This window comes from Brachypodium distachyon, chromosome 2, assembly GCF_000005505.3.
Source record: "Brachypodium distachyon strain Bd21 chromosome 2, Brachypodium_distachyon_v3.0, whole genome shotgun sequence".
Taxonomy (NCBI): domain Eukaryota; kingdom Viridiplantae; phylum Streptophyta; class Magnoliopsida; order Poales; family Poaceae; genus Brachypodium; species Brachypodium distachyon.
Genome location: NC_016132.3, coordinates 54,154,456 through 54,165,750, shown reverse-complemented (window position 1 = coordinate 54,165,750; position 11,295 = coordinate 54,154,456). Strand labels below are relative to the sequence as shown.

The 11,295-nt window shown below is 43.1% G+C and overlaps 1 protein-coding gene across 1 annotated transcript; it reads left to right on the top strand.

Moving 5' to 3' along the window:
• The first annotated feature begins 271 nt into the window (after positions 1-271).
• Positions 272-10,884, top strand: LOC106866172 (atherin-like). The gene is made up of 3 exons (XM_014898923.2): positions 272-988; positions 9,930-10,098; positions 10,192-10,884. The coding sequence occupies exons 2-3, from the start codon at positions 10,078-10,080 to the stop codon at positions 10,681-10,683; spliced, it is 513 nt and encodes a 170-aa protein (XP_014754409.1). The 5' UTR covers positions 272-988; positions 9,930-10,077; the 3' UTR covers positions 10,684-10,884.
• The last annotated feature ends 411 nt before the right edge of the window (positions 10,885-11,295 follow it).

Below are 11,295 nucleotides of genomic sequence, written 5' to 3'. Positions count from 1 at the left end.
TAAAACCATACTCGATATTTTGATTTAATAAAATTATCTTGAACTTTCTGGAGTTCATATGGTATTTTCAAAAGCCATATTTGAATCCCTATTATTTTTTTAATTAGGAAAAGGTTCGAAAAACCTAAACCTACCCTGGGCCGAATCCCATCTTTTCCCACTCCTCTCTCTATTTCGGATGGGGCAGCCCAGCCCATTCCTCTTTCCCTGGCAGACCAGACCACTCTTTCCCTTTTTCTTTTTCTTATTGGGCCACATCCTCTCTTCCTCTGACCCATCTACTACCGATCTACCCAAGCCCACCAAGAGCGCACGTGCTCGTCTTCCTCCTGGGGACGAACACGCAACATAAGCTGGAACGCGCTGCCGCGATCTCCCTTCGATCTTCTCAATCTCGAGCGTTTTTCTTCAAATTAAGACCAGAAAATTAATACCCATCCGTCCACGAACCGATTCAGTGAATGTGTTGTCAGTTTGCATACTTTATTGCCCCGGGAAACCGACGCGTCCTGAATGCCGTCCGTCAGCATCCACCAGTCGATCTCCCTCCTCGGACTATAAAAGGAGACTCCTACCGCGTCATACTGTGTCTCTGCCCATCCTCCCTCATTCTCCTGTTGAAATTTTTGTCTCTAAATCCCTGTACATCCCGTGCCATGGCCGTCTTCCTCCATCGTCCATCGCCTTCATTGTTGAAAGTGAGCTCGCTCCGAAGCTCCGTTCCTCGATTACTTGGACCAGGAAACTCTTGTAATTGCCCTTTGTATCTTTGACAAGGTTGGGCGATCACGGGAAGCCATTGGCCGCGCCACCTCCGACGATCGATATCGACGCCACTTCGTGCACTGCTCACTGCCGTTTGGAGACGCCCCGAAGACCTCCAAGGAGGTCATCTACTTCTTCGCGACCTCTTAGACTTCTTCCACGACCGCAACTACCCCGCGGAGGACTTCCTCGCTGTTTTCCCCAGCTCCGGCGAACTACTTCGGTGAGAAACTTTCAGCAGCAACTGTATTGCCTAGCTATCTTTCTGACGTTTTGTATCTCCAACCGTCGACCATCTGAAGCCTATTCTTTCTGCGTTCTATAGAACATATAAATCTCTACATTTCACATCATTTTGTATACCCCGTTCCTATTATCTTAAGGCATGGATATTCGTTGGAATTTGCTATTCACAGCATGTTCCTTTTGGATTAGCCATACTTCGAAATTTATGTAGACTATTCTGTAGATCCCTTAGGATTCCAATCACCTGTAGATCATACAACAGATCTTTATCTACACCTTACATCACTTTTTGCACATGATCACATCCATCCTCCCTTGCGCATCCTCTCTGGAAAAATCTATCCACAGTACCTTTGTACTGATTAGGTATCTTCCAGAGCCTTTATCTTGTGAACCATACCTCCTAATTAGATGAATCCAGTGTCATTTTGAAGATATAATTACCCTCTTAATTTCATCTAATTAGGTCTCTGTCGATTAAATCCATCTTTACCAGTAGATATGCATCCGAAGTTACGTACTGTATTCTGCCAGTTTTGGCCAAGCCATCTTCTTTTGTCCTTAGCTTCTACACCTTTGATCCGTTTGAGATGATTCAAATTTGGTTGGACAATACGAAGATAGTACTGTGAAGAAGTATAGCTTACGTTTCCCTTTCATCCATTTGAAGCAACCGTCCCCGTGCAGGGTTCGATCTCTGTGCTTACTGTGCTAATCCCTGGATCGATTCACTAGCACACACAATTTCATGATGAAATATCAAGATACAAAGGTCAAAGTACTTTATTACATCGCATCATCCAGAATTTAATAGTACTTACAACGTTGCATAACCCCTTGGGTCAGCATAACAAATAGAGTTTCAAAACGATAAAACTTTGTTTCATAAACTGCAGCGGAAAAGGGGTAGAACATAAGGGCCACACTACTCCAAGGTGAGAGCATTTTGGAATGTAGGCACATGACTCATAAGACAACGACGAACCTCACTCATCGTCGGATTCACCTGCATTGTTGATTGCAGCCACTACATGGTCAATACATTTGGCTATGTGGGGTTTGGCTATTTGCATAAAAGTATCAATGTTTCATCCTATCATTTTTAACCAAATAGTTTTATTTCTATTAGACACGGGGTAAAAACACCCATGCTCCTCTTAACCTAGGCACATTGAGTAGACACATCAATGCTCCTACCCAATTCAAACCATTTATTTTATTAAGAAATTGGAATGAGTGAGACCTTCCTTGCAGCCCCCAAATCTAGTTGCTCATAATTGTCCGTAACCGGGAACACGGCTAAGTACTTAGTTTGACACTCTCGAGAGGTTGTACACATTCCCCACAAGAAATCGACGTGTTAATCCCTTGTTGTCCTCAGGGTAGAGTACCAACGGCATCGATTACAGGAATTTTCAGAACATATTCCCTCAGACCACCTGAGGGACGCGTTCCAACCTACACTGCTACATACCGATGTCACCTCGGATTCAGGTTCGTATTTCTTACATCCATCCTGTCAAAGCCCATAATACCATGTGGTTGTACTGGAAGCTACTAAACAGGAAACTATTCCAGTCTCTGGTTACCCCGAGTGGCATCCCACATTTGCGACGCAGGCGCTCCCATAGAAATGGCGAAACGACTTATAGAAATGGACCTGACGTCGCATACATCTCAAATACTCAAAGCAGCCCACTCAGGACGGTTCATTGAATTACTTGTTTTGCCATACACTAGGAAAACCATACTTTAATTCAATAACATCACATTGTAATAATACCACCCTCATATATTATCATAGCTTAGCATTTTACTACTACGATGGCAATTGGTGGTAAGGACATCGCAAGGGTATCCTATACTACTAGGAGAGATCATAGCTAGCATAGATACAATAATAATCCTAACAATGCAACTAATAAAATCTAGTGCATAATAAAATAATAGGATGATGGTCAAAGTGAACTTGCCTTGATAGCAGTTGGTATTCAAGCACTCTTCACAATCACAAAGTTCGTTCTCCGAGAAAACTAATCAAATACGAACAATGCATACATAAACACACAATACAATCAAAAAGAGATATATGTCATGATACAATTCAAAACATGTGACATGATTGGGTTGATTTTATTCGGGTGATCAACTGGTCCAAAGCATTAGCAATTAAAATTATTGCATTAGGTTTAAAAACAAAATACAAAAACAAGGGATTAAAACCCTAAATTAAAGTTTTATTGGCATAAGCCAATTAATTTAATTAAAAAAATTATTTCTCTATCCCAATGGACAGAGGATAATAATACAAATTTTTGGGCACTAGTTTCAATTAAAAAGGATTTCTAAAATAAAAGATATGATTTAAATGGCATTAAAAGCCTTTCTGTAATTTGACTATGGTTAATTTGTTCAAATTTAAACTTAAACTATGCCAAAAGATTCTACAGGTCAACAGCTTTCCAGAAAGGTAAAATTTGTCAAATTTGGCCCAGTGGTTTAAAAGTTATAAGCATTTGAAGTTCTAGGGGCTTTTTTGCAAAAGTTCCTTTTAATTCGGCCGGGGAAATGTTTCTTTATTTAAATGATGTGACACGTGGCAGCTTCCTATTCGCGCGTACTTGTTCGGATTGGGATTTAATCTCAGCCGTTGGATCTCATTAACATAACACGGGTGGTCCAGATTAACCCATACCCCTTTGATTAAAAGATCTAATCCTAACCGTCGGGATTTGATCGGACGGACGGGAGGAGGGGCGCTCACCGGCGGCTAGGGTTTCCGGCCGGAGGTGAGGAAGAAGGCAGCGGCGACGGCTCGAGGCGGCGGCGCGGCTGCTCCGGGGTCCTCGGGCTTCGGGAAAGGGCGGGGAAGCTGCGGCTTGGCGAGACGAAGGAGATGACGGGGTCGGCGGCGCTCGGGGACGCCGAGTTCCACGCCTAGGACGACGCGAAGGTGGCGGCGGGCGGTAGAGCTTCGGACGGTGGTCGACGGTGAGCTTCTCGTGCACAAAACGGGACAAGCAGCGTGTCAAAAGGTCCGCGATGAACAGGGAAGAAGAAAAAAGCACGGGGTGGCGCTTCTGACCTTGAGGCTCGGCGGCGGCGAAGGAAAAACGGCGGCGGCAGAGGCGAGCTCTGGCAAGGAATCGGGGCAGCGTGGGCGCGGGATTTGCGAAATCGGAAGAGGGGAAAGACGAGGGGGAGCTCGGGCTTTATAGAGCCGCGCTTGGAAAGGAGAGGGGAGCACGGAGCTGACGGGCGCGGCGGGGATGGCGGCGCGGACGAGCGGCGTGACTGCCGGCTCTTACCTTCGGGGACAAACACCCGGACAGGTGGGGCCTGCCTGTCGGTGGCTCCGCGCGCGCTGGCGCTGGGCCAGCTTGGTCGGTCGCGCTGGGCCGGTTCGGCCCAAGTGGCCGGTCCGGTCCGGTTTTCCTTTTTTTTGTTCTTTTCTTTTTCTTTTTCTGATTTCTTTGATATCTTTTGATTTTGAACTCCAAATTGATCCAAATAAATTCCAGAAAATTTTGTAAAATCATGTTATAATATGATTCAACTTTTGGGACTAATTTCCCTTCCAAATAAAATATATAAAAATACCTTTTCCCTATAAATGCCTTTAGGGCTATATAAATATTTGAATAAAATAGTATTTCAATTCCAAATAAATATCCAAAAATTGTGGGATAGCTTATTTATGCAATAAACCCCTTTTATAGACAAACCCTAATGGTTTAAAGATCCAAGGCTCAAATGGGTGAAATACTAGGGTTTTAAAATGAAATAAAACCTTTTCAAAGCCTTTTGTAATTCAAATTTTGATTCAAAAATGCAAATGTGGCATAATGCTCATGGATGCAATGCATATGAAAGAGTTTGAAATTTTGGGATGTTACACCATTGTTCACAATTCCCAACCCAATAGGGAATCTATGTCTTCATTAGAAATCTGTATTCTCAGCACATTGTTTTAGAGTAGCTATCTTTCGAAAGCCAACCAATTCTGTTAGTAGAACCATTTAGTTTGAAACTTTCCGTAGATCGTAGAGTAGATCATGTACTACCAGTTAGTCCACTTCGTGCACATTTACCGACAGAGCCCCAATAGTGCATGATCAACCAAACTAGGTATCTGTCAACACTATCACAGTGATTAGGCTTTTTCCAAAGCCCACATCTTTTGACCCACAGATCCAAAATGGATTATTCTTGTTTTGTTGTGAATCTTACACCACACTCCACAATCCATATTACTTTCCACATCTTTTCTTATTCATATACAATATCCTTTCATCCATAGAAGGTTGTATATGTTAACAGCCAATGACTTAACCATTTCAACTCCTTTTGAAACCACACCTTTTTCCTGCCTCTTAGGTCTATACCAAGGATTTGCCTAACAGTTCTTATATGCCGTTTAGTTACTATGTTAATTAATTTTCACATAATTGCTTATTGGATTTTCATTTGGAGTTATTTGGAGTTACCGAACGATTTATTTATTATTGTTATTCGTTCTTCACGGTAGACTATTCGGAGTGCGATTGTCCTGAGTGTCGTGAAGAAGAAGAAGAAGTACTTATCAACACAGGACAAGGCAAATTACACTTTTGATCATCTAGAATCCTATATTTTTGGCATATGCTACTTTGCTTCATAAATTATAAGCATGCATGTGTAGGATTATTTACTGATGAAGTATGTTTAAAATGCGTTTGCAAATTGATAGCCATGTCCTATGTAGTATGCCTAGAGGTCCTAACCCTTTCCCATTGTCAACCTAAGATTATATTATGCTTATTTCAAAATGTTTGCATGCTATTTATTGTATCGGGAGGGTACAAAGTCTTTTGAAAAATAATGAGCTCAGTGATTGAGCGAGTATGTTTGTGAAAAGTATTTTCTTAAAATAAAACCCCAAAAATGTTTTGACTGGACGGAGTGGTATGTTTCTGACCATATGTGGTTGTCTACAAGAGCTGTAACCCCGTAACGGGTGCAGACTCAGGATTTTCGGTGGGGACCACCGTCCAGTAGCAAAAGGTTCAAGTCTTTCCATGCACCCAAAGGCTTACCATACAACCACTTGCTATTATGGGCTTTGACTTAGTTGAGTAACTAGCGGGAAACCCTTGCATTGGAACCGTCATCCGGAAAGGGGCCAGTGTGTCCATTGGGGGCGGGCGGTGCTAGGACTAAGCATAGGGGGCTTCTAGTGAAAGACTTCGTCACAATCTTTACCTGTTGCGCACGCTTGTCGTCAGGCAACACCTTGGACTGATTGTGTCAAGTGTACAAACCTCTCGAGAGTGTCAATCTAATCAATTAGCCATGCCCCTGGTTACGGGCGAACTATGAGCTACTAAGTCTGGATATGAGGAGATCTTCTAGTTTTGTTTTCAAAATCCAAAAACTGTTTTGACCTGATGGAGCAGTATCCACAGAATGGGTCCAGAATGATACTATGTGAGCCGTCAGCAGTATGAGGCCAGAGTGCATAGTTGGGATGAAGGGATGCTATATGAGTGTCATCAGCATGACCCAGAGTGCATAGCTAGGTCGTGCAACAGTATCCACAGATGACCATAAATACATTTGAAAATTATTTTCTATGAAATTCTAGAGATAGAGTTTTTTTTAAAGAAAAGATTATCTATGAGTATCTCAAAATCGAAAACTTGCTTTTTGTAAAGAAACCCTTGAAGCTTACTCAGGACTTATCCTTAAGCATGTACTTGCATTTCTGCTAACCTCACAGGTGTAACTTGCAAGTATATTCAATGTACTGACCTGCACGTGTCATGTGCAGATGTCGACATATGAAGAAAGGTTACGCAGGGTCGCGGGTCTATACTCAACAAGCCTGTGGGCGTTGATGGACTCTATCTTTATTTGCCATTTGGGATTTCCGCCATGTAATAAAATACTATGGATCTTGTTATCCTATTTGATGAAATAAAGGATAGGTGTTGTGATATACATCTTGGAACTATGTGTACTAGTTATTGATCCAGGGACTAGTACAGAATACACAGAGATTCAGATCCTTATGGGTCTGGGTCGCCACAACATTGCACTTCAAGAATTGATCTAGAAGATAGATAAAAATAAGCAACAGTATTATTTAGGTCATATCTATTTGAAGTGTATTATTTGGTGCACTGAAGTGTTTTTAGTTGTGCCTTTCGCTGCTTTGCATCCGAGCTGGTGTTGGCTGCGGCGTTATGCTTTTATCAGCTTAGTTCTTGTGCTTAGCTGAATCCTAGACTCTGGGAAAGATTGTGGCCGCGGTGGCTTGTATGTTTTAAGACAGCTGAACCTCTGTAGACCTAAAATCCATTTGAAGTGTGTAGAACAGCCAGTGTAGTTGCGCGATTCAAATACAGAAAGTGAAAACTACAAAGCATGATCCTGACACGATCATCTTTTTTTACTAGCCCCTGACATCCATACCGGTCTTTGGCTCTGAGGAATGTTGGGCGGGTGGGGGCAAGTTGCAGCTTGTGTTCTCAGACTGTCACCTGGATAAAAGAGGTACTTTGAGTCAAATCGAACCCAACCCATGACGCTCAGATCGAAGAACGAACCCGAAATTACCCCCTAGGAGCAAGCGTCAGACGCACTCACGACGTGCAAATCGAATCGACGCAGCCAAATCGGCACCAAATCCAGAATCGGACGCGTTCCCACCCTCACGCACAATCCACACGAAATCGGAAGCGAATCGCGCTCCAGCAAAACCCTAACCCCGCCGGTTCTGGTGAAGGAGCTAATGGACACGGGACACAGGAAAGGTAGAAGCTTGATTGAGGCCAGCTTACCGTTGATGTAGAGGTGGTGGATGGGGTGGCTGGCGGACGGAGGGCAGAAGAGAGCAAAACAATGGATGGACGAACGGGTTGGGGGCGGTGATGTCGGTCACCTCCTCTCTCTCTCTCTATCTCTCTGTGTCTTGGGCAACGCAAGAAGCTTCAAGAGTTGTTCTGGGCTGGAAATGGCGGGAAACGAAAGGGGGTGGGTGAGCTGGCAGGCGGGAGAAGGAATAGGAGCTCGACACGTGCCCCACGGTCTGACAGTCGTATCATCAGCACAGCCTCCCCCTTTACTTTGGCTTCTCAATTCGAGTTTTGAATTTTGAATTGCCGATTATGACAAAGACCATCGACTTGGTCTAACAGCTATGGTCCAACAGGACAAGGCTCGTCAACAGGACCTTTACCTGGACAAATGTGATTTGCTAATCTTCTATGGACGTTAAGAGCAGCCGTGCTCCGCAATTTTCCGACATTATCAAAACAAAAGTTTTTACAAAAGGAGCAATGTAATGGTTTAGAAACTTAGCACGATACAAAGATTGGACTGTGCACTACACAGAGATCAGTCTTTTTTGCAAGAGTAAATTTCAGAAAACCACACTTTTTGGGGCACTCGTGTCATCGACCCACACTTAATGCAAGAGATGGCTTAAAGAGCAAGGGCTAGAGCACAGGAAGTTGTTCTTGGTAATCACAAGGAACGGTACTTAAGGATCAGGGATTACCTTCAAACTGTTATCAATACAAACCCTAGCTCCAGAGCAATCGTCAGAACAATTCCCAACCCAAGTCCCCAAATGAATCCAAGGTTTCATGGGTTATTTTACATGCTGAATGCACAGAAGGAGGGGTTCATCAATGGATGCAGATCATTCATTGGTAAATAATTCCTTGTTACACTTAAGTAGTACATAATTTGTTAGTTACTACAATAAACTGCTATTTAATGTGTTCATGTTTCTACAAGAGTTGATGGTTGTTTTGTGAAGCTCACTACAGGAGCCCAAGTGCTTGCAGCCAGTGGAAGAGATGGAAATAACAACCTCTTTCCATTGGCATTTGCTGTTGTGGGAAAAGAAGATACTAATTCTTGGTGTTGGTTCCTTCAGCGGCTCAAGTATGGCCTTGGTGGTGATGAAGGGAAATTTGGCAAGTGGACATTTATGTCAGATAGAAAAAAGGTAGGTACATCTATCATAAATGTGCTAATAATGTTCTATGTATTGTGGCCTTGGTAGTTAATGCTATGACAATGTGCTTATTATTTATATGCATTATGGTCTTGGTAGTTAATGCTATCACAATGTGCTAATTATGTTATATTCATTAGGGACTACTCACTGCATTCAAAATTGTGTTTCCACAATGTGAGCAAAGATACTGCCTCAGGCACATTTATGCCAACTTTAAGATTGCTGGGTTTAGGGGAGGGGACTTGAAATCACACATGGATACAGCAGCTTATTCATTTAGCAAAAAATATTTTGATCTTGCAATGGGTAAACTTAAGGAGGAAAGTGAGGAGGCATGGGAATGGTTAAGCAAAATTCCACCTAAACATTGGGCCAGACATGCTATGGATACCCAACTGTAAGACAGATCTAGTTGTGAACAACTTGAGTGAGGTTTTCAACAACTTCATAATTTCTGTGAGGGACAAACCCATTGTGACCATGATTGATGGAATCAAGACCAAGCTAATGGCTAGGTTTGAGGCCAAAAGAGTAGGGATACATAAGGTAGAGTGGGAAATTACTCCAACTTATGCAGAAAAGTTAGAACTGGAGAAGAAAAACTCTAAATTATGTAGGCATGTGTGTGCTGCAAAAGGGCTATGGCAGATCACTTCAGGGATTAGAACCTTTCCTATCAACCTGGAAGCTAGCACAGGTGGGTGTAGGAAATGGGATCTCACTGGCCTTCCCTTCAAGCATGTTGTATGTGCAATCTATAAGGCAAAGGGACATCCAGAAGATTATGATGCAGATTTTTTCAAGAAGCCCATGTATATTGAGACACACAATGAGACAGTCTATCCTGTACCTGGCAAACATGACTGGGTCAAAACTGAATATGAAGACATTAACCCACCTGTTTTCTTAGTACACCCTGGAAGAAAGAAAAAGAACAGGAGGAAGAGCAAGGATGAAGCTAGAGGAAAAGGCAGGCTCGCTACTGGCACCTCTCAAATTGTAAAAGGCAAGGCCACAGGTACACATCATGTGATGTACCATTGAGACCCGACTTAGCCATGAGAAAGACACATCACAGGGTACTACCTAAACTCTAATTTCTTATATTATTTTGCTTACTAGTCCCATTTCTTGAACATATGCAAATTTCAATTTAAGTTTATTTGTTTCAGAGTAATAGGAGGTTTCCAGCTGAAGGAGAAGGACAAGCAGCTCCTGCACCACCAGCTCCATCACAGCATAGCACTCAAACTGAAGGCAGTGCAAGAATTGGTGCTACTGGCACCAGAGGAGCTGCAAAAAGGGCTAGAGCTGCTGCTCCACCAGCTAGAGCTACTGCATTCAAGCCTCCAAGGGCCGGTGTTACTGCAACCAGGGCATCTACAAGCACTGCACCACCAACATCAGCAAAGCCAGCAGGTACCAGAGCCCCAACACCTGCTAGAAGTGCTCCAGCAACCAGGGCATCTACCAGCACTGCACCACAGCCATCTGTTAGGCCAACTAGAACAACTGCAAGTACACTACCGGCAAGGTACACTCAAGGAATTGACCAGGGCCAAAGTTCAAGGAGCAAATTGACACCAGTCAGAGGAAGAGGGAAAGCAAAAGGGAGCAGGGTTATGCAGTACTTCACAGCCTCAAGGGGTGCAAATGCCGAGTGACTGAAAGATGTCCATGTTAAGTTATTTTGCTGTTTTAATTTGAACAGTTATGAAGTGTGATGTGGTACTTCTCTAAGACATGTCATTTGAAGTGGTAGTTCTCTGAGACATAACTCTATATTTTGGTACTTCTCTGAGACATGTAATCTGAAATGGTATTCTGAACCTTATATGAAATGCACTTCTGAACCTTATATGCAATGTTGTGTTTTATCCTGGTGTTGCTCCGTACTCAAAATGCAAACTGAACCATGCTGCCATTTCAGATAAACAAGGGATACATATTACAGTTTTACATATCTGGATAAACGGGTCGGGTACGGTTGCGGGCCCCACCTGTCGGGATTCAAGTGAAACCGCTTCCGAAGCCGGTTTCAGGCTAAGTGAGACAAATGGCCTCAAAAACTGTAGTTTTGCGGACGGTTTTGCGTTAAATGTGGATCGATGACACGAGTGTCCCAAGAAGTGTGGTTTTCTGAAATTTACTCTTTCATCGAAGTCAGTGTACGGCAAGAGTGGCAAAATATCGAAGTGCACGAGTTTTTCAAACTGCAGCAAAATGAACTTCTTACAGCTGGCCCGGCGCGCAGCAATCACCCTCCAGGAGATGCT